Below are 27235 nucleotides of genomic sequence, written 5' to 3' on the forward strand. Positions count from 1 at the left end.
ATTCGGATAGATATTCAGATAGTTATTAAGATAAATATTCGGATAGATATTTGGATAGATAGATACATATTCGGATAGATAGATATTTTGATAGATATTCGGATAGATAGTTATTCAGATAGATATTTGGATTGATAGATATTAAGATAGATATTCAGATAGATATTCGGATAGATATTTGGATTGATAGATATTAAGATAGATATTCGGATAGATAGTTATTCAGATAGATATTTGGATTGATAGATCTTAAGATAGATATTTGGATAGATATTCGGATAAATATTTGGAATGATAGATATTAAGATAGATAGTCAGATATTTGAATAGATAGGTATTCGGATAGATATTTGGATAGATAGATATTCAGATAGATATTCAGATAGTTCGATATTCGGATAGTTATTCAGATAGATATATATTCAGATAGATATTCGGATAGATAGTTATTCAGATAGATATATATTCGGATAGATATTTGGATTGATAGATATTAAGATAGATATATATTCAGATAGATATTCGGATAGATAGTTATTCAGATAGATATATATTCAGATAGATATTCGGATAGATAGTTATTCAGATAGATATATATTCAGATAGATATTCCGATAGATATTTGGATTGATAGATATTAAGATAGATATTCGGATAGATAGTTAGTCAGATAGATATTTGAAAAGATAGGTATTCGGATAGATAGATAATAAGATAGATATTCAGATAGTTTGATATTCGGATAGATAGTTATTCAGATAGATATTCGGATAGATATTTGGATTGATAGATATTAAGATATTCGGATAGATAGATATTAAGATAGATATTTTGATAGATATTCGGATAGATAGTTATTCAGATAGGTATTCGGATAGATATTTGGATTGATAGATATTAAGTTAGATATTCGGATAGATAGTTAGTCAGATAGATATTCGGATGGATATTCAAATAGTTATTAAGATAGATATTCGGATAGATATATATTCAGATAGAGATTTGGATAGATATTAAGATAGATATTCAGATGGATAGATATATATTAAGATAGATATTCAGATAGATATTTGGATAGATATATATTAAGATAGATATTCAGATAGTTATTCAGATATACGGATAGATATTTGGATAGATAGATAGTAAGATAGATATTCAGGTAGATAGGTAAATATTCAGATGGTTCTTTCTTTCTCCAACTGTACCACATTGCAATCCTTTATTGTTGTTATACCATAGGCTATAGACTTGGAATGGGCAGGAAAGAGTTAAACTGCAGGATGTGGAATCAGGTTCTCCAGCGGGAGTGACTGTGAGGAAAGCGACTCTTTGCTCTGACTCGCGTCTATTCGATTCAAACGAACTAATGAATAAAATCTTTTGACTTGATCATTACACATGAGTGTTAATGTTATTAAATATGTTGTTAACTGTATTAAATATGAATACTGCGTTTTGATCCGCTGTGGAGTGTGAACAGAGTCACGCGAGTCTTTTCTGAGCATGTCGTGATTCCCGAGTCAGTCAAAGAGTCGTTCAGAAATCAAGCATCGGGATCGTGCTGTTGTGCTGCGCGAGATCTCCGCAATTTCAGGTGTGTGTTTTTAAAACTGAAATCATAAATCAGATTAACTGGGACTGTTTTTCTGTAGTTTGTTGATGTTTATGTTTTCTTTATGCATTGCAAATCCTTTCACGAGTGCAACTGATGCATTTACTGCAATGCAACGAGAAATCTATGAATGTAAGTTATATAAAAGTGTTTCTGATTATTCCTAATTTGTTTGTATGAATCCCTAAGAGTCAGAACCAGGTTTGCATGACAAATAGACAATATATAGGTTTTGTATGGGAATGTGTGTGTGTGTGTGTGTGTGTGTGTGTGTGTGTGTGTGTGTGTGTGTGTGTGTGTGTGTGTGTGTGTGCGTGTGTGTGTGCGTGTGTGTTACAGAAGGATGGTGGCTGTGTGCTTCATGTCTGGACATGACAGCAGCTCGACCCCCAAACCTGCAGCACTTTTATGAGCTCTTTGTCTGAACTCAGTTCCTCTGAAGTGTGTTTTATGGGCTCTGCAGACTGAAGTGTTGCATTAGTTTAGATGTTTCTGGATTCTCAGATTGTGAATGAATGATGTTTCTCTGCAGGATGTCATTCAGGCTTCTGTCAGTGTTGCTCATGTTGTTCGTGACTGAAGCTCTCTGCGCTGAACGAGAGAATGAAGTTCTCAAACACTCAGACACAGAGCAGGTGAGGTCCAGGGTTACATTATTTACCTCTCAAATTCTCTATTACAGTAACGATCTGATCCAGACACAAAGGTCTTGTTTTTAACTTGAGTACAGCAATGCCAAAATGTACTTTACAATTTGCGTAATTTTTTATTATTTTCCCTGCATTACAGCAATAATTTAGGGGGAGATGGGATAGGCTTTATTTTCTTTATGCTTTGAAATATAAATATAGTTTCTTTTTTTATATATATATAATATGACATTTTTATGTGTTTGTGTTTAGAATGAAGTAACAATCGCCACTGGCAACTTGAGCGATACGTCACACAAACCTTTATTACCAGGTCAGAACACACACACACACACACTCACTCACTCACAAACATACACTCTCACACACACTGATACACACACAAACTCACACTCGCACATGCATGCACACACACACTCACACACACTCTCACACACACATACACTGTGTGCAGAATTATTAGGCAAGTTGATTTTCTGATCATATTTTTTTTCCAAGCACATTTTACCAATTCCAATCCACATCAATCTTAATAACTTCTATTAATATTGTTTTTAATCATTTATAAGTGATATATAATTGTTCATGAAGGCTGGAAATGAAAAATGCCTTATATTCAGGCGTGCAGAATTATTAGGCAGGTTTTCTTTTACAGATAAAATGAGCCAAAAAAGAGATTTAACTCAGACATAAAAGTCAAAAATTCTTTAATACTCATGAGAAGGACGCAATACTAATGTAATACTAGAAATTGCAAAGTTAAAGCATGACCATTGGACAGTGAAATGCTCATTGGGTCAGCGGGGTCATACAAAAACAGCTGGAGAAGAAAAGACACGTTAACTGCAAAATAATTAAGAATTAAGGTGAAGAATTAAGTGTGAAACCATCAGGAACCCTTTAGTCTCCAGCGCCACCATTTCCCAGTACTGAAACCTACCTGGAGTCTTCAGAAGTGTGAGGTGTCAGGATCTCAGAGACTTGGGTTAGGTGAAGAATCCTAAAAAATGACCCGCTCTTAATAAGAATCACAAGCTGAAGTGTTATAAAATACATGAAGACTGGGTTTTTATAGGCCTTATAGACAGACAGCTTGAGAGTGACTCCTGAAGGACCAGCACCAGATCATTTAGTCCATCTCTTATCCTGAAATGTCCATCTTGCAGAGATGGACTAAATGATCTTCCACACCTTACTGCCAGATTCTGGAAGATAAATTCTTCAAACAGTGGCACAGGAGGATGTGGTGCTGGTCCTTCAGGAGTCACTCTCAAGCTGTCTGTCTATAAGGCCTATAAAAACCCAGTCTTCATGTACTTTATAACACTTCAGCTTGTGATTCTTATTAAGAGCGGGTCATTTTTTAGGATTCTTCACCTAACCTAAGTCTCTGAGATCCTGACACCTCACACTTCTGAAGACTCCAGGTAGGTTTCAGTACTGGGAAATGGTGGCGCTGGAGACTAAAGGGTTCCTGATGGTTTCACACTTAATTCTTCACCTTAATTCTTAATTATTTTGCAGTTAACGTGTCTTTTCTTCTCCAGCTGTTTTTGTATGACCCCGCTGACCCAATGAGCATTTCACTGTCCAATGGTCATGCTTTAACTTTGCAATTTCTAGTATTACATTAGTATTGCGTCCTTCTCATGAGTATTTAATAATTTTTGACTTTTCAGTCTGAGTTAAATCTCTTTTTTGGCTCATTTTATCTGTAAAAGAAAAGAAAAGAGAGTGCGTGTCACTGACACACACTCTCACTCACATACATATACATACACACACACACTCACACACTGACTCACACACTCTCTCACACACACTCTCACACATGCATGCATACACACAACACTGACACACACTCACACACACACACAAACACACACTCTCACACACACACACACACACACACTCTCTCACACACACTCTCACACATGCATGCATACACACAACACTGACACACACTCACACATACACACAAACACACACTCACACTCACTCACTCACACACTCCTCACACACTTCACTGGAAGTGTTATTAAAATAATGAATATTAATTCATAAGTAGTAAATTATTATCTTTCAGATATTGATGAGTGTCGCCAGGGCGACCCTGGGCCTTGCGGTTACCATGCCAACTGCACAAACACACCTGGATCCTTCCTGTGCAGCTGTGTTCGTGGTTACCTGATGAGTGCGGACGGATGTGAAGGTTCGCATCAGAAACTCCTGTGAAACAACCGAGAATCTAACTTTAACTTTCTGAGCAAGATTCTTCAGATTAAAAGAGAAAACAAACTAAAGCAAACATTAACGTTAGCAAAGTGTAATTCTACATGTTCTTTAAACACTAATTTTGTCACAAATTGTCTGTTATTGTGTTTGGTTTGTGTGTTGCAGATGTAGACGAGTGTGTGTTAGCTGCAGTAACGGGTCTGCAGGCGTGTGGAAGTGGAGCCGAGTGTAAAAACACACCGGGATCTTTCACCTGCTCCTGTCCGGCGGGATTCGTGCTGGCGCTCGACGGACACCGCTGTGTCGGTGCGTTCAGGATGAGTGTGTTTGTGAATCTTCCGGTGAAGCGTCAGACTTCTCTTTAGTGATGCAGCAGGATTCAAATAATTTAGTCTGATTAAGCCCCGCCCCCACAAGCTCACGCTCATCTGCATACAAGTGCCACGCCCACATCTCAGCATCCAATCAACAATCAATGCACAGAACCAAGTCCCGCCCTACATGTTTTCTTTACACTCAGATGGAGGTCATAATCAAAATGTTATTGTAGTATCATTGAGATACTTATTATAGTTTTTATTAATATTTTGAATTAATTGTATTAATTCAAAATATTAATTAATTAATTTGAGTTTTAATTAGTGCTGTCAAATCAATTAATCACGATTAATCACATCTAGCATAAAAGTTTATATATATATATATATATATATATATATATATATATTTATAGGTCTATATACACACACACACATATATTTACAAACTTAAATAAAATCGCTTTTAAGCGATTTGTCAGATTTAGTATTAATATTTATATTTTTATATTATGTGTTTTTGTCATTAGCGTTTGTTCTATTAATTATGGAAGCCCGTTTCCACCACAAAAAAAAAAAAAAAAAAAAAAACCCACTTAAAAAATAAAAAGCCACTACAGAAAAAAAAAAAAGATTAATTGCGACTTTTTATCTCAGAATTGCGAGTTATAAAGTCAGAATTCTGACATATAATGTCGCAATTGCGTGATATAAAGTCAGAATTCTGAGATAAAAAGTCGCAATTGCGTGATATAAAGTCAATTCTGAAATAGAAATTCGCAATTGCGTGATATAAAGTCACAATTCTGAGATATAAACTTGCAATTGCGTGATCTAAAGTCACAATTCGCAATTCTATATGCATATTCCTGAATAATGCATATGTCCGGAGACTAATCTTTATGTGTCTCCTCCAGTAAAATCAATATTTCTTTATTGGTAAATCGGCGCTAAAAATAATCCTTTATGATGTCCTCTATTTTATGTATAATAATAACAAAGCAGTAATACTGATGGTCAGTCGCAATGAAAGGAAACGCAAGCAAAGTAAGAATTGTGAGAAATAACGTTTCACAGTAGTGAGAAAAAGACAGAATTCTGAGATATAAAGTCGCAATTACGAGAAATAAAGTCAGAATTCTGACTTTATATCACGCAATTGCGACTTTATATCTCAGAATTCTGACTTTATAACTCGCAATTGCGACTTTATATCTCAGAATTCTGACTTTTTATCACGCAATTGCGACTTTATATCTCAGAATTCTGACTTTATATCACGCAATTGCGACTTTATATCTCAGAATTCTGACTTTTTATCATGCAATTGCGACTTTATATCTCAGAATTCTGACTTTTTATCACGCAATTGCGACTTTATATCTCAGAATTTTGACTTTTTAACTCGCAATTGCGACTTTATATCTCAGAATTCTGACTTTTTATCACGCAATTGCGACTTTATATCTCAGAATTCTGACTTTATAACTCGCAATTGCGACTTTATATCTCAGAATTCTGACTTTATATCCCGCAATTGCGACTTTATATCTCAGAATTCTGACTTTATATCACGCAATTGCGACTTTATATCTCAGAATTCTGACTTTATAACTCGCAATTGCGACTTTATATTTCAGAATTCTGACTTTATATCACGCAATTGCGACTTTATATCTCAGAATTCTGACTTTATATCACGCAATTGCGACTTTATATCTCAGAATTCTGACTTTATATCCCGCAATTGCGACTTTATATCTCAGAATTCTGACTTTATATCCCGCAATTGCGACTTTATATCTCAGAATTCTGACTTTATAACTCGCAATTGCGACTTTATATCTCAGAATTCTGACTTTTTATCACGCAATTGCGACTTTATATCTCAGAATTCTGACTTTATAACTCGCAATTGCAACTTTATATCTCAGAATTCTGACTTTATATCCCGCAATTGCGACTTTATATCTCAGAATTCTGACTTTATAACTCGCAATTGCGACTTTATATCTCAGAATTCTGACTTTTTATCATGCAATTGCGACTTTATATCTCAGAATTCTGACTTTTTATCACGCAATTGCGACTTTATATCTCAGAATTTTGACTTTTTAACTCGCAATTGCGACTTTATATCTCAGAATTCTGACTTTATATCCCGCAATTGCGACTTTATATCTCAGAATTCTGACTTTATATCACGCAATTGCGACTTTATATCTCAGAATTCTGACTTTATAACTCGCAATTGCGACTTTATATTTCAGAATTCTGACTTTATATCACGCAATTGCGACTTTATATCTCAGAATTCTGACTTTATAACTCGCAATTGTGAGATATAAACACGCAATTGCGAGTTAAAAAGTCAGAATTCTGAGATAAAAAGTCTTCTGAAAGAGTACAGATCAAAACGCAGGCGAAGAAGAAACAAGCATTGCTGATGCACATAAATTACACAATCATCAGACATATATATTTATATTTTGTTCCCTTGAGTACTTACAATATGTTTGCAACTATTTGCAAATCGTGAGAAAATTGCAATTTTAACCAAGGCACCGGGACGTGTGAGGAGTCGCCTGTCAATGGCGTCATACCCGCGTTACCCTCAGTTTTATTTTGTAGAAACCATGGAAACACCAAAGACGCTTTAATATTTACATGTTTTAATAGACTAGAGAATAACTGTTTTGATATATTTATAGACAGAAAACTAATTATTGTTATATAGCTCAACACGTCTTATTGTTTAAATCTAATTTTCTTGATTTTCCGCGAAGAAAAACACTATTTTGTGAAGTAGCTAACATAGCATAATCAGATGCAGCTTTATTTTTAGTTACAGTAATACAGCATTTTCTCCATCATACAATACGTTTTAAAATTATTTCCATGCCATTATCAACACAATCATCCAGCATTTAATCTGATATTGTAAAATGGATCTATCTTACTGCAGTGTGTAACAGTGTCTCACAGCAGCTGCCGAGCGAACACACAGAGTAACGTTATAACATCATTTTCAACACTCTCAAATGTATCTAATATGATAAACAGAGCTGCGTTTCCTCATACTCATGACCGGAAAGCAGCAGCGGCGCCGGCGACTGTGTCATAATAAAAGTCCCGCTGCTCGCGAGGCGTGTGTTGATCAATCGCTCCAGCTCCTCGTTCAGCTCCACAACACTCGCTCCTGCTCTGCTTCAGTAACGTTAATAATCACATCCATGAACATGATTTCTTCCCGAGTCCAATCCCGATTATTTCCATCGTCCGTTGAGGTGGAGACCACATGTCCCAAGATTCCGCGCTCAAACTCGCCCTCATCAAGCTACGCCTTTGTTTTGAACAGGCCTCTAGCGGACACAAATCTTACATATTGCACCTTTAACATTTATAACATTTATGGTTTTAGTTTTGCACATCACTAGTTTAATTACAGTATGAATATTAGACGAATGTTTAAACACTTTTCTCTGTCTCCGCAGACATTGACGAGTGTAATTTCGAGGAGAGCTGCCGGAGGGAACTGGGTAACGTGTGTGTGAACACAGAAGGAAGCTACACGTGTGTGTGTCAGGCTGGATTCAGAGAGGACCGGGCCGCGTGTGTCGGTGTGTGTGCGTCTGTGTGTGGTCGTTGTATTAACCCGTATGTCTTGCGCTGCTTTATCATGTGCTCTGTCTGGTGTGTCTGTATCTAGAATCAGGTAATGATGACTAGTTGCATCCCAAAGGACACACTATGCACTTATACACTACTATATGATGGTGAATGTAATACTTCCACATGCTTATTAGCATGCATATTACTAGAATATTTATTAGTACTTATAAAGCATATATTAATGCCATTATCATATTTCACATCCCTAAATCCTACCCAGTACTTAACTACTATTAATAAGCAGTAATTAGGAGTTTATTGATGCAAAGTCATAGTTAATAGTGAGAATTGGACCCTAAACTAAAGTTTGACCCTGTTTTCATTGATTTAATGAATCTACAAATGTCAGGTGGAAAGTAATGTTTTTTGTAAGGTTTCATTTGTTAACATGAACTTAAACAATAATTAATAAATGCTGTAAACATATATTGCTCAATGTTAGTTAATGCATTAACTAATGCAGACCTTATTGTAAAGTGTTAAAGTAATACATGTGAATGTGCATCTTAAGTTATTTGTTTATTTTAAATAATTTTATCACTTTTGATTTTTTTTTTTTTTTTGATGAATGAATGTTTTTCTGAACAATATTATAGTTTTTTCAGAATTTCAGCCTTTTAAACCAACATTTGAGATGCCGTGATGCGATTGGTCCGCTAGTTAGTCTAGTTATCCAATCACAGGCAAACATTTTTGTTGCATAAAAAGGGATTTATTTATAATTTCTATCATTGTTGATGCTCATCATTGAGAGTGTAAGTTTTTTAATGCGCATTTTTGGAATTTATTTATCATTTCTATCATTTATAGAATTTATGCACATCTTGGCAGTTCCATCTAGCGTTTTTTTATGCAATATCCAAAAATGCACATACAAATAGATGGATTTAAACATAGCTAATGATGTTTTTTGGCGTTTTTTACTTTTTGCCTCAAAATTTCATATTAAAAACTCAGAAATTGAAAGTATGAATCCCATTTTTTGAGTATTTTTAAATAATCATAACATCAAGAATGTCTCATCATTGAGCCAGTTGCATGTTTGTGTGCTCGTGTGTGTCTGTTCAAGCTTTGGCTGCTGTTAACCAGCTTCTGTCTGTCTCTCAGGTGGTCTGTGCCGAGGTTTTCTTATATGTGAAGGTAGCTGCTGAACTCATCCATTATGCTGCATTTTGAGTCTGTCCGTGTTTGTTCTTCTCTTCCCTCTTTCCCCATGATTTACTGCTGATATAATTAAATGCATGCTGAACTTAAACGCATTACAGTGTAAACCCTCTAAGAGTCTGATTGATTTGTACATGAATAACGTGCTGTTGTGCAGATGTGGATGAGTGTGTGGAGGAGCGGCGCGTGTGTGTCGGTCGAGGGGAGTGTGAGAACACACTGGGCAGTTACAGGTGTGTGTGTCAGCGCGGTTACCGTGGCAACGGCACACACTGCACAGGTGAGTGACTGTGAGGGGGCTAATAATTAATTAGGTCTTAAAATTTAAAAATTAAATTAAATAAATAATTTAAAGTCAATTAAAATAAAATAAAATAAAATAATACTAAAAAATATTAAATATTTTATTTGTTTACCACACATCAGAGAACTGTGAACATGCAAATGTGTTGATTAATTATTGAAATATTAACTAAGTTTTCGGCCAAAGGGGTTTGAAATCTGATCAGATTTATTATAGTTAAGTAAAACTAAAACCATAAAAAATACATTTTTGTTACTTAAATGTTAACTGAAATGAAATAAAATATTTTATTTGCCAAGCAAACATTTTAAATGAAAACTTGATGTACTAAAATAACTAAAACTAAAATAAAAATTAATAAAATCTACATAGACATAATAAAAACGATTAAAACTTTAACAAAAATTAAAAGAAAAAGGAAAATATAAAAATAAAAGCCAATTCAAGCTAAGTATCTCAATAACACTTTACAATAATTTGTGAACATTAGTTAACATGAACTATCAATAAACTTCTTAATCTTAATCTCAACATTTACTAATAAGATCTGTTTACATCTGTTTAGTTAATGCACATCGAACTAACATGAACATGAACATTTTTAATGACCCGCTTTAACAAAGATTAATAAATGCTGTAATATATATGGCTCACTCTTCATGTTGCTTATTGTAACAGTGACATTAACCTCACACTGATGTGTTCACGCAGACATAAACGAGTGTCTGACCGGGGATCACGGCTGTGACGTCAACGCTCGCTGCGGGAACGTCATGGGCTCGTATTTCTGTCAGTGTCATCAGGGATACAGCGGAGACGGACACTCCTGCTACGGTCAGTGCTACGGATCCATGGAGACTGATGCTGATGATGCTGAATAGGGATGTCAATTTAGATAATAATCTATTGTTGTTTAAATTAAACGATTCATTGTTAACCTTAAACTATTTAATCTGAAGTTACTTAAAGGATTGGTTGATTTCAGAATTAAAATTTCCTGATAATTTACTCACCTCCATGTCATCCAAGATGTTCATGTCTTTCTTTCTTCAGTCGAAAAGAAATTAAGGAAAACATTCCAGGATTTTTCTCCATATAGTGGACTTCACTGGGGTTCAACGGGTCCAAAATGTCAGTTTCAAAGAGCTCTACATGATCCCAGACGAGGAATAAGAGTCTTATCTAGAGAAACCATCAGTCATTTTCTAAAAAAAATACACATTTATATACTTTTTAACCACAAATGCTCGTCTTGCACTGTGCTGTGATGCTCCACGCATGACGTAATCATGCGTAATTACATCTCATTTTCTTATTTAACTTCAAAATCATCCGTCATCGTTGTTTTACCTTTTTTGTAAAGGGCGTTTAACTTAATCTATGTACGTTCACTTTGTAAACACTGGATCGGTACTTCCACATACATCACATGTGACCTTTCCAACATGATTACGTCATGCGTGGAGCATCACAGAGCAGTGCAAGACGAGCATTTGTGGTTAAAAAGTATATAAATGTGTATTTTTTTTAGAAAATGAGTAATGGTTTCTCTAGATAAGACTCTTGTTCCTCGTCTGGGATCATGTAGAGCTCTTTGAAACTGACATTTTGAACCCGTTGAACCCCAGTGAAGTCCACTATATGGAGAAGAATCCTGGAATGTTTTCCTTCATTTCTTTTCGACTGAAGAAGGAAAGACATGAACATCTTGGATGACATGGAGGTGAGTAAATTAGCAGGAAATTTTAGTTATGAAGTGAACTAATCCTTTAATTTTTCCTCGTGTGTCTGCTGCATGTTTTGCGTACCTTATTATCGGCATTTAATCAATCGTCGATTAATCGTTAGCATCACTAACGCTGAAGGATGATGTCGCTCGTGTCTTTGGCATCAGATGTGGACGAGTGCGCTCAGGATAACGGACTCTGTGAACACGACTGCACAAACCAGCCGGGAACGTACAGCTGCCGCTGCAACACCGGATACACAATCACTGCAGACGGACACAACTGTACAGGTACAGACACACACTGCTGACACTTCAGTTCAGTTCGGTTGAATTCACTTTAATTTCAGTTTCAGTTTCATTTGTTACACTCGGATACATGTGAATCACATTTATGAAAATTAATAGTTACACTGTAAACCCAAATAAACTCAAAAAATTTGAGTTTATATTTTTTGTTTTTCCCACTTAATATTAATCTTGCATGAAAATAACATTATCTAACACTTATTTTTAGCATTTACACTTCCTTTCGAGTGCCATGGGCAAAGCATGCAGTTTCAGTTAAACTTAAGTTCGTCTAAATTAAAAGAAATAAGTTCATAAAACTCAAAACAATTAAACAGTTCAGGGCTGGGTTTCCCGAAACCTTCTTAACTCTACGTCATTCTTAAATTATACCTTAAGCTGTACCTTAACGTTAATACGTGTTTCCCGAAACGTTCTTAGTTAAGTATACCTTCTGTAAGTCATACTTTCGTAAGGTTGGTCTGGACCACTCTTAGCTATACCTTATCACTGTTTATAGTCAATACGAATATAATTCTGAAGCTGTAATACACCCAGTGTTCGATTAGGATTATGGCAAAGAATAAAATGCAAAAAAATTCACTGTTAAATTCAAATGTGCTTTAGCGCTGATCCAGAGACAGACGCGCGCTCTGCGCTTGTCATGTAACTTTATCACAACTATTCGGTGTTTTTAACCTCATCGCGCTTTATTTTAGGTTTCAGACATTTAAATACACATTTGAATTAAGTAGGCTACTGCATAAAAAAGACATTTATAGTTTGTTAAATTCAAATTACACTGATGTCTACGGAAGCTGCAACAATAAACCTTTTTATTCATATCAGATACACATTGTTTATGAAACAATAACGTTTACTCCATTCTTCTCCCAGTTCACCGGCCACATACTTTTATGTATTTCGGGGAAGATTTCGTATAGGCTATCCGACAGCTCTAACTGCCGTGCAAACTCATCGCGTGACAAAACACATTCACTTCCACATATTTTACAATCGTAAATTCATGATATAGTTAACAAGTTTGTGAATATTTAAAAAAAAAAAAAACGATATAAACGAGATACCTACATGTCTGTCAGCTGCATGACGCGTCTCCAAGGAATTAAAACTTTATTCTAAATAAAGGTCGCCTTAAACTCACGCTGATGGGAGCTCCGCGCCCCCAGAATATATAAATTACAATATAGATTTAGTTTGCAATTTAGATTACTTTTATAACATACCATGAGTCCTGATAAATGCAATTTCTACTTCTGAAGTGCTTATTTTTATAAAGAACACTGATTTCTCACATAACGCAGTGAGGCAGCGACTGTATAGAGTGAATTATCGATTCTCGAGCCATCGATATCAACCAATTCAGCACCGCCACCATGGACAGCACCTGGTAACGTGGCACTTAAGCAACCTCCTAAGGGATAGTTCGGGGAATACGCCTAGAAACGGTACATCTTCAGTTAAGGTCTACCTTTAGTCTTCGTAGCGCGCTAAGAGACAACGTTATCGGGAAACCCAGCCCAGTTTACTTAAAATATATCAGTTCAGTGAATTTGAAAGTTAATTTGACTAAACTAATTTGTTTAATTTAAGATTGTACTACTCAAACCAATTAATTATTTTGAGCATTAGTGTTCTGTATTAGAGTGTAATCATATATTTAAGTATTGAGTAATAATAATTAACTACATGTATTTAGTACGGAAGAGGATTAGGGACAAGCAATAATAAAAAAATAAAACCATCTCGAGATTAAAGTTGTTAAATTTCGAGAAAAAAAGTCGAAATAAAATGTTGAGAATAAACTCATTAAATTACGAGAAAATCTCGTTAAATTTCGAGAAAAATAGTCTAAATAAAATGTTGAGAATAAACTCATTAAATTACGAGAAAATCTCGTTAAATTTCGAGAAAAATAGTCTAAATAAAATGTTGAGAATAATCTCATTAAATTACGAGAAAATTTCATTAAATTTCAAGAAAAAAATCTAGATAAAATGTTGAGAATAAAGTCATTAAATTACGAGAAAAGTCATTAAATTACGAGAACAAATTTGTTAAATTATGAGAAAAAAGTTGTTAAATTTCGAGAAAAAAAGTCGAGATAAAATGCTGAGAATAAAGTCATTAAATTACGAGAAAAAAGTCGTTAATTTATGAGAACAAATTCGTTAAATTACGAGAAAAAAAGTTGAGATAAAATGTTGAGAACAAATTCGTTAAATTACGAGAAAAAAGTCGTTAAATTATGAGAACAAATTCATTAAATTACGAGAAAAAAGTCTTTAAATTTCGAGAAAAAAGTCGAGATAAAATGTTGAGAATAAAGTTATTGAATTACGAGAAAAAGTCGTTAAATTACGAGAACAAATTTGTTAAATTATGAGGTAAAAACTCATTAAATTTCATGAAAAAAAGTCAAGATAAAATGTTGAGAATAAAGTCATTAAATTACGAGAAAAAGTCGTTGAATTACGAGAGCAAATTCGGTAAATTTCGAGAAAAAATGTCGAGATAAAATGTTGAGAATAAAGTCATTAAATTACGAGAAAAAAGTCGTTAAATTACGAGACAAAAAAAAACGTTAAATTTCGAGAAAAAATGTCGAGATAAAATGTTGAGAATAAAGTCATTAAATTACGAGAAAAAGTCGTTAAATTACGAGAGCAAATTCGGTAAATTTCGAGAAAAAATGTCGAGATAAAATGTTGAGAATAAAGTCATTAAATTACGAGAAAAAGTCGTTAAATTACGAGAGCAAATTCGGTAAATTTCGAGAAAAAATGTCGAGATAAAATGTTGAGAATAAAGTCATTAAATTACGAGAAAAAGTCGTTAAATTACGAGAGCAAATTCGGTAAATTTCGAGAAAAAAAGTCGAGATAAAATGTTGAAAATAAAGTCATTAAATTTAGATTAACATCTATTCAATTCAGTGCAATGCAATTGAGTTCACCTCATTCAATTAAATTAATTCTGTTCATTCAGGTCAATGCACTTCAGGTGAATTTCCTTTTAATTTAAATTAGTGTACTTTATTAGCATGAAATCGACCTGTATATTTGTATTGCCAAAACATTTGTTCATTTGTGTCCGGTGTAAGTGATGCACAATGGACTAAATGACCAGTGCACACAGAAACTGAAGTGTGTGTGTGTGTGTGTAGATGTGGACGAGTGTGTGAGCCGTAATGACACGTGTGAACAGACCTGCAGGAACACACTGGGTTCGTTCCTCTGCTCGTGTCGGCGCGGGTACCAGCTGCACATCGATGGACGCAGCTGTGTGGGTCAGTGCCATTAAATCTCACATCACGGTCAGTTAAAGCGTTCTCAATCTTTCAGATGACACATGATGGGACCCCCATCCTAAACACCATTACTCTTAACTAACCCAATTTAAAATGAACATTATAAATGTAATATTATAAAAATATTATTTGGAAAATAATATATTTTTTAGTTAATTTATTTAGTTTAATCTAATATTTAATTATTTATTTAGTTTTGTTTTATTTTCAGTTTTATGAGATTTTTTCTATAGATCCCCTAGAATTCCCTATCAGACCCAATTTATACTGTAAAAAAACATATATTATAAATATGTGTAAAATAGTATTAGGAAAATATTTAATACTTAACACTTATTGTTTAATACGTATTAAAATTATTTAATAAAATATTTAGTACTTTTTTCCTACTTACTATAGTACTGTACTTTTAGATTATTTATTTATTTTATTTAATTTATTTATTTATTTCTGTTTTATTCAAATTTTTCTATGGACCCCCTATTATTCCCTAGCAAACCCAATTTATACTGTAAAAAATGATATTATAAATATGTTTAAAATATTATTTTTAAATATTATTAAATTTTCTTTCTATTATGTTACATTATTAAACTTTTTCCTCTTCACTATTGGACTGTTAGATTATTTATTTATTTATTTATTTTAATCTTATTTATTTATTTAATTTATTTTATTTATTTTGTATTTATTTTAATAATTATTTTAATCTTATTTATTTATTTAATGTATTTATTTTGCATTTATTTTATTAATTATTTTAATTTTATTTATTTAATGTATTTATTTTGTATTTGTTCATTTCTAATAATTATTTTAAACTTATTTATTTAATGTATTTATTTTGTATTTATTTTAATACTTATTTTAATCTTTTTTATTTATTTAATGTATTTATTTTAATAATTATTTTAATCCAATTTATTTATTTATTTAATGTATTTATTTTAATAATTATTTTAATCTAATTTATTTATTTATTTAATGTATTTATTTTGCATTTATTTTATTAATTATTTTAATCTTATTTATTTATTTAATGTATTTATTTTGCACTTATTTTATTAATTATTTTAATCTTATTTATTTATTTATTTAATGTATTTATTTTGTATTTGTTAATTTCTAATAATTATTTTAATGTTTTGTATTTATTTAATGTATTTATTTTGTATTTATTTAACAATTATTTTAATATTATTTATTTATTAAATATATTTATCTTTTATTTATTTATTTTAATAATTATTTTAATCTTTATTTATTTATTTATTTATTTCAGTTTTACTCTTTTCTATGGACCCACTAGTATTCCCTAGCAGACTCAATTTCTTTTGTGAAAAATTAATATTAAAAAATTTGTGTTGAAAAATATTGTTTGAAAAATGTGTCATTTATATTGTGTTACATTATTCATTTTTTTCTACTAAGTCCCTATAGTACTATACTTTTAGATTTTATTTATTTAAATATATTTATTTATTTTTTATTTATTTATTTAGTTTAATCTTATTTTTATTTATTTTTTGCAGTTTATTCTAAAAAAAAAGACCCCTTAGAATTCAGAGCCCAGTTTGGACACCCCTGCGTTAAGAGTCAGATTTTCTCTCCTTCACTGACATCTGTGTGTGTGTGTGTGTGTGTGTGTGTGTGTCACAGACATCGACGAGTGTAAACTACAGAACGGAGGCTGTTCTCACGAGTGCACGAACACAGCAGGCGGTCACACGTGTCACTGTCCCTTCCCTCTGCTGCTGGACCAGCGCAACTCCAGCTGCGTCAGTGCGTGATACACACGTGTGTGTGAAGTGTGTGTTCACTGTTTCACATGCATCATTTTGATCAGTAATGCCTGTGTGCGTCTCTCTCTCTCAGACGTGACGTCGTGTGCGCTGAGGAACGGAGGATGTGATCATATCTGCTCTCTGGGGGCAGAAGGGGGCGTCCACTGCAGCTGCAGGGCAGGATGGGAGCTGAACGCCGACCACAGAACCTGTGACGGTAACACACAAATACACACTCAATCATTCACAACGAGAGCAGCAGGTTTTTACACACATTTCTGAATAAATATGATCCACATGAATTACATAAATCTGAGATTTTTGTTGTTTTGTGACTGTATATCCATCTGTTGTCAACAAAATATTTACATTTTTAAAAAGCTGTGTTTTTCCGCTAAAATAAAAGCTCTGTTGTTCAATATTTGAAAGCAAAGAAATTAATACAGACATTAATAATAGTATGGCAATTTTACTGTTTTTGTCAAATTCCCATTTTTTATTTTACAGTACTATAATATTATTTGAGTAGTAATTTCTTTTGTGATTTATTATAATTTAATAAAATAAAAATAACACTTTTAATAATATTAATTATTATTATTCTTATTATTAAGTATGCAAATGTTATTTTTCAGTACAGCAATAGAAATTTCTTCACTGATTTGTTTAATTTTATATACGTTATAAAATATTAATATTTTATATACAAATTATTTAAAAAAATAACATTTATAATAATAATTGTAATTGTTTATTATTATTATTATTAAATACTATTTTAATTTACAGTACAATAACTGTATTAGTAATTAAATCATAGAATATTTTAATAATACTAATACTATAATAATAATAATAATAATAATAATAATAATAATAATTTCTTTATTGAGTTGTTTTTTATAACTTAATAATTTTTTTAATAAAAATAATAATTATTATTATTATTCAGTACTCAGTTGTTATTTTTCAGTACGGTAATAATATTGCAATAGTTATTTATTCATTGATTTGTTTCATTTTAGTATTTTTAACATTTGTAATAATAATTACAACTATTATTATTGTTTTTTATTTTACAGTATGATAATAGTAATTTATTTATTGGTTATTATTTGGTTAATTTTTTAAAATGTAATAAAATAAAAATAATGTCTAATAATAATTGTAATAATAATAATAATAATATTAAATAAAATTAAATATTTAATTTGTATTTTACAGTATGATAATAGTATTTCAATAGTAATTTATTGATTTGTTTATTTTAATATATATATATATAAATATTTATATATAAATATATATATATAAATATTTTTTTAATTTAATAAAATAAAAAGAACATTTGTAATAATAATTGCAACTATTATTATTAAATGCTAATGTTTTTTTATTTTACAGTAATTTATTTATCGATTTGGTTAATTTTTAAAATGTAATAAAATAAAAATAATGTCTTTAAAAATAATCATAATAATTGTAATAATAATGATAATTATTATTATTATTAAATATTTAATTTGTATTTTACGGTATGATAATAGTATTTCAATAGTAATTTATTGATTTGTTTATTTTTTAATTTAATAAGATAAAAAGAACATTTGTAATAATAATTGCAACTATTATTATTAAATGCTAATGTTTTTTTATTTTACAGTAATTTATTTATCAATTTGGTTAATTTTTAAAATGTAATAAAATAAAAATAATGTCTTTAATAATAATCAATAATTGTAATAATAATAATCATTATTATTATAACTAAATATTTGTATTTTAGAGTATGATAATAGTATTGCAATTTAATAAAATAAAAACAACATTTGTAATATTAATAATAATACTAAGTAGTAGTAATAAAATAATAATAATAATAATAATGTTTTAGACTCTCTCATCAGCTGACGTGCTGAACAACATCTCTCTCTCTCTGCAGATGTGGACGAGTGTGTGAGTTTCAGCGGCGGCTGTGAGCAGGTGTGTGTGAATCACGCTGGCGGTTTTAATTGCAGCTGTCTCTTGGGCTTTGAGTCGCGGAAAGACGACCCGACAAAATGCCAACGTGAGTCACGGCTGTTCACACACACACACTGATGCGTATGAACCCTCCTCATGACCACCCTACGTGTTTTTCCAGCGGTGTGTGAACCTGTCTGTCAGAACTCTGGAGTGTGTGTCGCTCCGAACACCTGCGACTGTCCGGCCGGATACCCTGGACCGGGATGTTCGGGTAACAGCCCTGTGTTTGAGGTCAAAACATACTGAAACAGGGTGTGATTTTTCCATTTCCATACAGACTTCCATATTAATAACATCCACGTGAATTACATAAATCTGAGATTTTTGCTTCAAAATAAAAGCTCTGTGGTTTAACATTTGAAAGCAAATTAATACTTAAGAAAATAATTTTACTGTAAAAATGATTAGCATTGGTTTTGTTGTGAAATATATATTTTTTTTTTTACAGTACAATAATATTATTGCAGTAGTAATTTCTTTTGTGATTAATTTTAATTCCTGTAATTGAATCAAATAAAATTTGTAATGATATGAAAATTATTATTATTAATAGTATTGAATATTGCAATACTATTAATATACTGTAAAATAAAAATTGTATTTAATGAAAACAAATATATAAATAATAATACTTTTATTTTAAAAAAATTATATTATTATTAAATTCTCATTTTTTATTTTACAGTACAGTAATAGTATTGTAACTTAAAGCTAATATGTTTACACACATTTGACTGACAGTTACGCTGTAAAACAGCTGATAACATGGTGGAATAACAAATTAAGTCTGTTTTCTCAGATTGAACTATTTTATTGATGCTTTTTAAGCATGAGTTGTACGCATACTTAGAATAAATATTTGAAAATTTGTCATTTTCTGGGACTGCCTTCACCATGAAACCAAAAAGTTTTGTTTTTGAAAGAAGTCCCTTCTGTTCATCAAGGCTGCATTTATTTGATGCAAAAAATACAGTAAAAAATATGAAATATTATTACAATTTAAAGTAAGTATTTTGTATTTTAAAAATATTTTAAAAAGTAATTTATTCCTGTGATCAAAGCTGAATTTTCAGCATCATTACTCCAGTCTCCAGTGTCACATGATCCTTCAGAAATCATTCTAAAAAACAGCATTTATTTGAAATAGAATCTTTTGCAACATTCTAAATGTTTTCAGTGTCACTTTTGATGCATTTAATGCATCGTTGATAAATAAAAGTATCACTTTCTTTCAAAAAATCGGAATTTTTAAAGTTTTTTAAATGTGTTTCATGTGTTTATTGTTGTGTGTGTGTGTGTGTGTGTGTCAGCCATGTGTTCTCCACCCTGCGCTCACGGAGGCTCCTGCATGAGGTGGAACGTGTGTCTGTGTCCTCCGGGCTGGACGGGCGACGGATGTCACACAGGTAACGGTTGACCCTATCTCACACACTCACACACACACACACCGTAACACGACTGATGATGTGTGTGTGTGTGTCTCAGCCGTGTGCGAGCTGCCATGCGGTAACGGTGGACGTTGCGTCGCTCCAAACACCTGCCAGTGTCCCTCAGACTACAGCGGGCCGCAGTGTCTCACGCGTGAGTTTGTGTGATTTTATGATGCTTTTTAATGTTGTTTCTCGTCATATGGCCTCGGTGTGTATATGTGCACTGAAGGTGTGTGTTTGCAGCTCTGTGTTCTCCTCCGTGTGTGAACGGCGGGAGGTGTGTGGACATCAACACCTGCAGCTGCGCAGACGGATGGACGGGAGCTCGCTGTCAGATAGGTGAGCGAACACACACACGTTTACTTATCTGTCATCTATTGTTTTTTTGTACAGATAGTTATAGATACTCTAACCAACACCTAAACCTAACAGGAAACTCAACTTTATTTACTTTTAATAATTCAAAATATGGTTAACGGCATGAGTAATAAATGATTATTTTCATTTTTGGGTGAACTAACCCTTTAAGTACTTTTGTACGCACATGCTTACTTAATGAGGACTTTCATAGACTGATATTGATCTTAAATTAAGCTAATGTTAATGACTAACCAACCCCTGAAACTACATTTAAATAAAAACTATGAGAATAAAACAATATCTATTTAATTTATTACTCACATTTTTATTACTATTGCTTAATTTTTGTAAATAACATTGTTTCTTGGTATAATATAATATGGATATAATGTTTCTTGAGCATCAAATCATCATATTAGAATGATTTCTGAAGGATCATGTGACACTGAAGACTGGAGTAATGATGCTGAAAATTCAGCTTTGATCACAGAAATAAATTATATTTTACTATATATTCACATTGAAAACACATATTTTAAATTGTAAAAATATTTCACAATTTTTACTGTATTTTTGATCAAATAAATGAGCCTTGGTGAGCAGAAGAGAATTCTTTCAAAAATATTTAAAAAATCTTACCAACCCCAAATATAAAGAGAGTTTAATTTTACAAATCATGCAATTTTGTCCTCAAAGTAACTGGTGAAGATCACAAGTGTGTGTGTGTGTGTGTGTGTGTGTGTGTGTGTGTGTGTGTGTGTGTGTGTGTGTGTGTGTGTGTGTGTGTGTGTGTGTGTGTGTGTGTGTGTGTGTGTGTGTGTGTGTGTTCCTCCTCAGAACCCGTCAGATGTGTGTCGGCGTGTAAAAACGGTGGTGTGTGTGTGGGACTCAACAGATGCCAGTGTGTGGATGGATTCAGCGGAAACCTCTGCGAGACGGGCACGTGACCGAACGACATCGTTCATTCCATCATGACATCATGTTCAGTGTGACATCATCCATTATCATGACATCGTTCACTCAAGTCATCATAACATCATCCTTCATTCATTCGTTCACAAAAAAATATTATTCGACGTCATTTATTCATGATGAATTTTTGTGTCTAGAATGTCTATTTATTAATTGCTATATTTAATCGTCAATAATATGATATCATTTATTCATTAATTTTTCAAATATGGCATCATCATCCTTCATGAATTCATTCTGAGTGATGTAACCATTATTATTGAATGAAGAATTATCATCAGAGCAACATTAATTGATTGACATTGTTAATAATAAATTATTAATCATTCATTCTTTCATGTTCATAATCCATTATGACGTCACAGATGATGTCATTTACTATCATGACATGATTTATTTATTAATTCACCATGACATTATTCACTCATTCAATACACTATATGCACGGAGCGTTCTTTAAAACTTCCGCATTAATGCAAGCCAGATGGAAAACCTCCGGTGAGAGTCATGTGCTGGTGTGTTGAGCATCAAGTGTCATACTGAGTTTATAATCAGAATATAGTCACTTAAATAGTCAGGCACAGCATTAATTTAGTTATTCAAACGTAAGACGGCATAAAAAATAAATAAATAAAGACGAGCCTCAGTGTTCCTCCTCGACTAAATTCAATTCGATCATCAGTTTTTACACTTTTATGCGAAAAAAAGCTTCAAAAATTAAATATTTATTATGCAATTTAGTTAGATTAATTGAATAAAATGTGTGTTTTTACAAATCGTTGATCTGACAGCTGCTGAGATTATAAAGAGAGAGCGGCGCTCGCTTTCTGTGTCGTTCATTCACAAGAAAAGTTATTGTTTTTCATGAGATTTTGTGAGTATTTCATACTTCACATCGACAAAATGTATTTTTAAACCTAGTTATTTTATTATGTTTAATATTTAGTCAAAAACAAAGTGAAAAATGATTAGATATATGCGCAAATAAATGCTACTCTGCCGCCACCTGCTGGTTAAAGTGGTAATTATTGTCTTTTTTTTACTTTTAAATAAGTGTTTTCTATCAAATGTTGAATTTCCTACATTTTTAAACGTTCGGTTCTCAGAAGAACAAATAATGTTTGTGGTTATCACATTAAAAATAACATGGGGCATGCATATGTGTGTCTAATTACAGACACAGCGTTTTTAAACGTCCCAATAGCTTCGTCTTTACTGCAATCAATAAAACTGATTTATTGGCAAAAATAGATAAATGTGATAACTGCATTAAAATATGAATACAAAATTAAAAAGTCATTGATGGTTTTGTGTCGATGTACAGCGACTACAGAATGAACAGCTAAGCTGGCTAAACCACAACCAGGAAGTAACTGTGCATATAGTCCATTGCATTTTATTTTTGTTTCAAACTGCTTTACAAAAATTCATAAATCCTTTCATTATGACATCATTAATCATTGAATCATTCATATGACATCATTCATTTATTCAATTTCAGTTACATTTGCAGTGATTGTTTCATGTTCATGTTCACTGACTTTTTCAGTTCAGTTTGCAGTGTTTCTTCTGTTCATGCAGTGGTGTGTGTGTGTGTGTGTGTGATCATGTAATTGTGTGTGTGTGTGTGCAGCTGTCACTACGCCGTGTGTTCCTCCCTGCCAACACGGTGCAGCCTGCGGCCCTCTGAACACCTGTGTGTGTCCGACGGGGACGAGCGGCATACGCTGTGAGAAACTGTAAGAGAACACACACACACACACACACACACACACAGCACTCGTCATGTTAATGAATTAAAGCCCATCATCCCGTCCTCTGGGCTTTCAGCACGTGTCCTGTCGTGACGACGGTGGTCAGTATGGCCCGCGCGGTGCGGAAAGGCTTTCGGGAGAGTTACGTGGACCGCTGCGGACCCCTGGGAGTCCAACTCTGTACTAAATACAGGTCAGTCACACACATACTCACACGTTCATCTGTGTTTAGTGTGTTGAGCAGGAAACAGTGTTTCTGAACTCCCTGACTCCCTTTTCTTCACAATATTCCTCATTTAAATAATTCATATGCAGAATAAAGGGGCGGGGCCTGGTTGAGTTAGTTAGTAGGGTGTTGAAACTGGTGGATATGTTAAGGGGCGGGACATTTCCCAAACACCAATCACAGTACACTGCTCCAGCTGACCAATCAGAGCACAGTGTGATAAGATAATCATGTAGCAAAGCTCTGTTTGTACTGTATAATCCACTGAATGACACAAAGCATATAATCAAATGAATGAATCAGATTCAGATGATGAGTTCAAACTAAAGATTCAAAACATTATAATCATATCAGATGAGCTGTAGAAAGATTTGAGGTCAGCAAGGTTATTAAAATGTTTTTGAAAGAGTCTCTTCTGCTCACCAAGGGTCATTTATTTGATTAAAAAATACTGTAAAAATTGTGAAATATTATTACTATTTAAAATATCGGTTTTCTACGGAAGAGGATTAGGGCCAAGCAATAATAAAAAAAAATAAAACCATCTTGAGATTAAAGTTGTTAAATTTTGAGAAAAAAAGTTGAGATAAAATGTTGTTAAAATGAGTTTATTCTCAACATTTTATCTCAACTTTTTTCTTGAAATGTAACATTTTTCTCATATTTTAACGAATTTGTTCTCATAATTAAACAACTTCTTTCTCATAATTTCATGAGTTTATTCTCACCATTTTATCTTGACTTTTTTTCTTGAAATTTAACGAATTTGTTCTCATAAATTTAACAAGTTTTTTTTCTCGTAATTTAACGAATTTATTCTCAACATTTTATCTAGACTTTTTTTCTCGAAATTTAACGACATTTTTCTCATAATTTAACGAATTTGTTCTTGTAATTTAAGACTTTTTTCTCGAAATTTAACAACTTTAATCTCGAGATGGTTTTATTTTTTTATTATTGCTTGGCCCTAATCCTCTTTCGTAGTAATTTATTCATCAGTAATATATTCGTAATTTATTCATGTGATCAAACCTGAATTTATTTGATTAAAAAGACAGTAAAAATTGTGAAATATTTTTACAATTTAAAATATCTGTTTTCAATGTGAATATATAGTAAAATATAATTTATTCCTGTGATCAAAGCTGAATTTTCAGCATCATTACTCCAGTCTTCAGTGTCACATGATCCTTCAGAAATCATTCTAATATGATGATTTGATGCTCAAGAAACATTTATGATGTTGAAAAACTTTTTGTGTTTGTGGAAACTGTCGTACATTTTATTTTTCAGGATTTGTTAATGAATAGAAAGTTCAAAAGAACAAAATTGATTTGAAATAGAAATCTTTTGTAACATTATAAATGATTTACTGTCACTTTTGTCATCGATTTCCATTTAAATCCTTGCTTATTAGAAGTATTAATTTCTTTAAAAAAAAAAAGAAAAAAATGTTACTGACCCCAAACTAAGGGAAGTGTATATTACGGAAGAGGTTAGGGCCAAGCAATAATAAAAAAATAAAACCATCTCAAGATTAAAGTTGTTAAATATCGAGAAAAAAAGTTGAGATAAAATGTTGAGAATAAAGTAATTAAATTACGAGAAAAAAGTCGTTAAATTATGAGAACAAATTCGTTAAATTTCGAGAAAAAAGTTGAGATAAAATGTTGAGGATAAACTCGTTAAATTACGAGAAAAAAGTCGTTAAATTTCGAGAAAAAAGTCGAGATAAAATGTTGAGAATAAAGTAATTAAATTACGAGAAAAAAGTCGTTAAATTACAAGAAAAAAGTAGTTAAATTATGAGAACAAATTCGTTAAATTTCAAGAAAAAAGTCTAGATATAATGTTGAGGATAAACTCATTAAATTATGAGAATAAAGTCATTAAATTACAAGAAAAAAGTAGTTAAATTATGAGAACAAATTTGTAATTTAACAAATTTGTTCTCATAATTTAACGACCTTTTTCTCATAATTTAATGTGTTTATTCTCAACATTTTATTTAGACTTTTTTTCTCAAACTTTGACGAGTTTTTTCTCAGAATTTAACAACTTTAATCTCAAGATGGTTTTTATTTATTATTGCTTGGCCCTAATCCTCTTCCGTAGTATAGTCAAGTCAAGTCAAGTCACCTTTATTTATATAGCGCTTTTTACAATGCAGATTGTGTCAAAGCAGCTTTACATTGATAACTGCTACATCATTTGGCTGCACAGCAGCTCTTAAATAATAGTGTCAAAGTATATTAATGTTGAAACATTGCTTATTATTGCTTTAACTGATATAGCAGAATCTCTTTTGACACAAAATACACGTCAGACCAGCCTGACTGTCAGCTGTGATATACAGTCATAAGTGTGTGCTGCTCTCACTGTCATGTGTGGTTTTGTTTTCTGTGTTTGCAGGATAAACCAGGCGCGTGTGTATCTGCAGGCGTATAGAGTGGGCTACAAGATCCAGTGTTCCGACAAAACAAGATGAACCACAAGACAACAACACCAAGTCCAGGATAAAATCTCCCAAACAGGGATCCAAACACAACACAAATTATATTTAATGGATCCATGAAGATTCTTTAACATGTCTATTCCACAAAAGGTTCTTTCGATTTTTAAAATGTCCTCCACAGTTATATTTTAAAACAAATCACTGAAAGGTTCTTTGGGGAAGCAAAAATGATTATTTTATGGGATTGAGAAAAAAACGACAAAAAAACAACATTTATTTTTATGATTCTGTATATTGCTTTTGCACATTGTGCATGTGTATTTTTTTCATACAAATAAAAAAAGATATTTTTATGTGACTGTTTTACTTCACTGTGTGATGAACTTCTGTGCAAGTGTGTAACTGAGTAAACCCAGGTGACCTGAAAACTGGTGCAAACTCGTTGAAATGCTGGTCACTTCTGTTTACAGCAGCGTGTGAAAGTGAACCTGTGCTGTATAGAATCGTGTCGTTCCACACCCGTAAGACCTTCGTTCATCTTCAGAACTCAAATTAAGATATTTTTGATGAAGTCAGAGAGGTTTCTGTCTCTCTATAGAGATCCAATCCAATTTTGACCTTCAACCATTTGGTGCCCATTAAAGTCCACTATATGGAGAAAAATCCTGGAATGTTTTCCTCAAAAACCTTCATTTCTTTTCGACTGAAGAAAGAAAGACATGAACATCTTGGATGACATGGCATAAATTATCAGGAAAATTTTATCTGAAAGTGAACTAATCCTTTAAACTCAATTTTATGAAGCGATGTGAGTGCTTTGTTTGCGCAAAAAACATAATTTACCATTTTATTTACAAAAACGCATGTTCGCGAGAGCTTCACGGCACGTGTTTTGTGTTCACGCGAGTACTGGCATTGTTGCGTGAA

At 32.4% G+C, this 27235-nt stretch overlaps 1 protein-coding gene across 1 annotated transcript; it reads left to right on the forward strand.

The window, feature by feature from the left end:
* The first annotated feature begins 1581 nt into the window (after nt 1–1581).
* Nucleotides 1582–26828, forward strand: si:ch211-221n20.8 (uncharacterized protein LOC100034409 homolog). Its single transcript, XM_067384514.1, has 21 exons — nt 1582–1597; nt 2148–2250; nt 2518–2578; nt 4352–4477; nt 4666–4806; nt 8312–8437; nt 9811–9933; nt 10669–10791; nt 11852–11974; nt 15159–15281; nt 16962–17084; nt 17178–17303; nt 19029–19154; nt 19230–19322; nt 20422–20517; nt 20597–20692; nt 20785–20880; nt 21739–21840; nt 23507–23612; nt 23704–23820; nt 26266–26828. The coding sequence occupies exons 2-21, from the start codon at nt 2149–2151 to the stop codon at nt 26339–26341; spliced, it is 2205 nt and encodes a 734-aa protein (XP_067240615.1). The 5' UTR covers nt 1582–1597; nt 2148; the 3' UTR covers nt 26342–26828.
* Nucleotides 26829–27235: the final 407 nt, after the last annotated feature.

This window comes from Chanodichthys erythropterus, chromosome 4, assembly GCF_024489055.1.
Source record: "Chanodichthys erythropterus isolate Z2021 chromosome 4, ASM2448905v1, whole genome shotgun sequence".
Taxonomy (NCBI): domain Eukaryota; kingdom Metazoa; phylum Chordata; class Actinopteri; order Cypriniformes; family Xenocyprididae; genus Chanodichthys; species Chanodichthys erythropterus.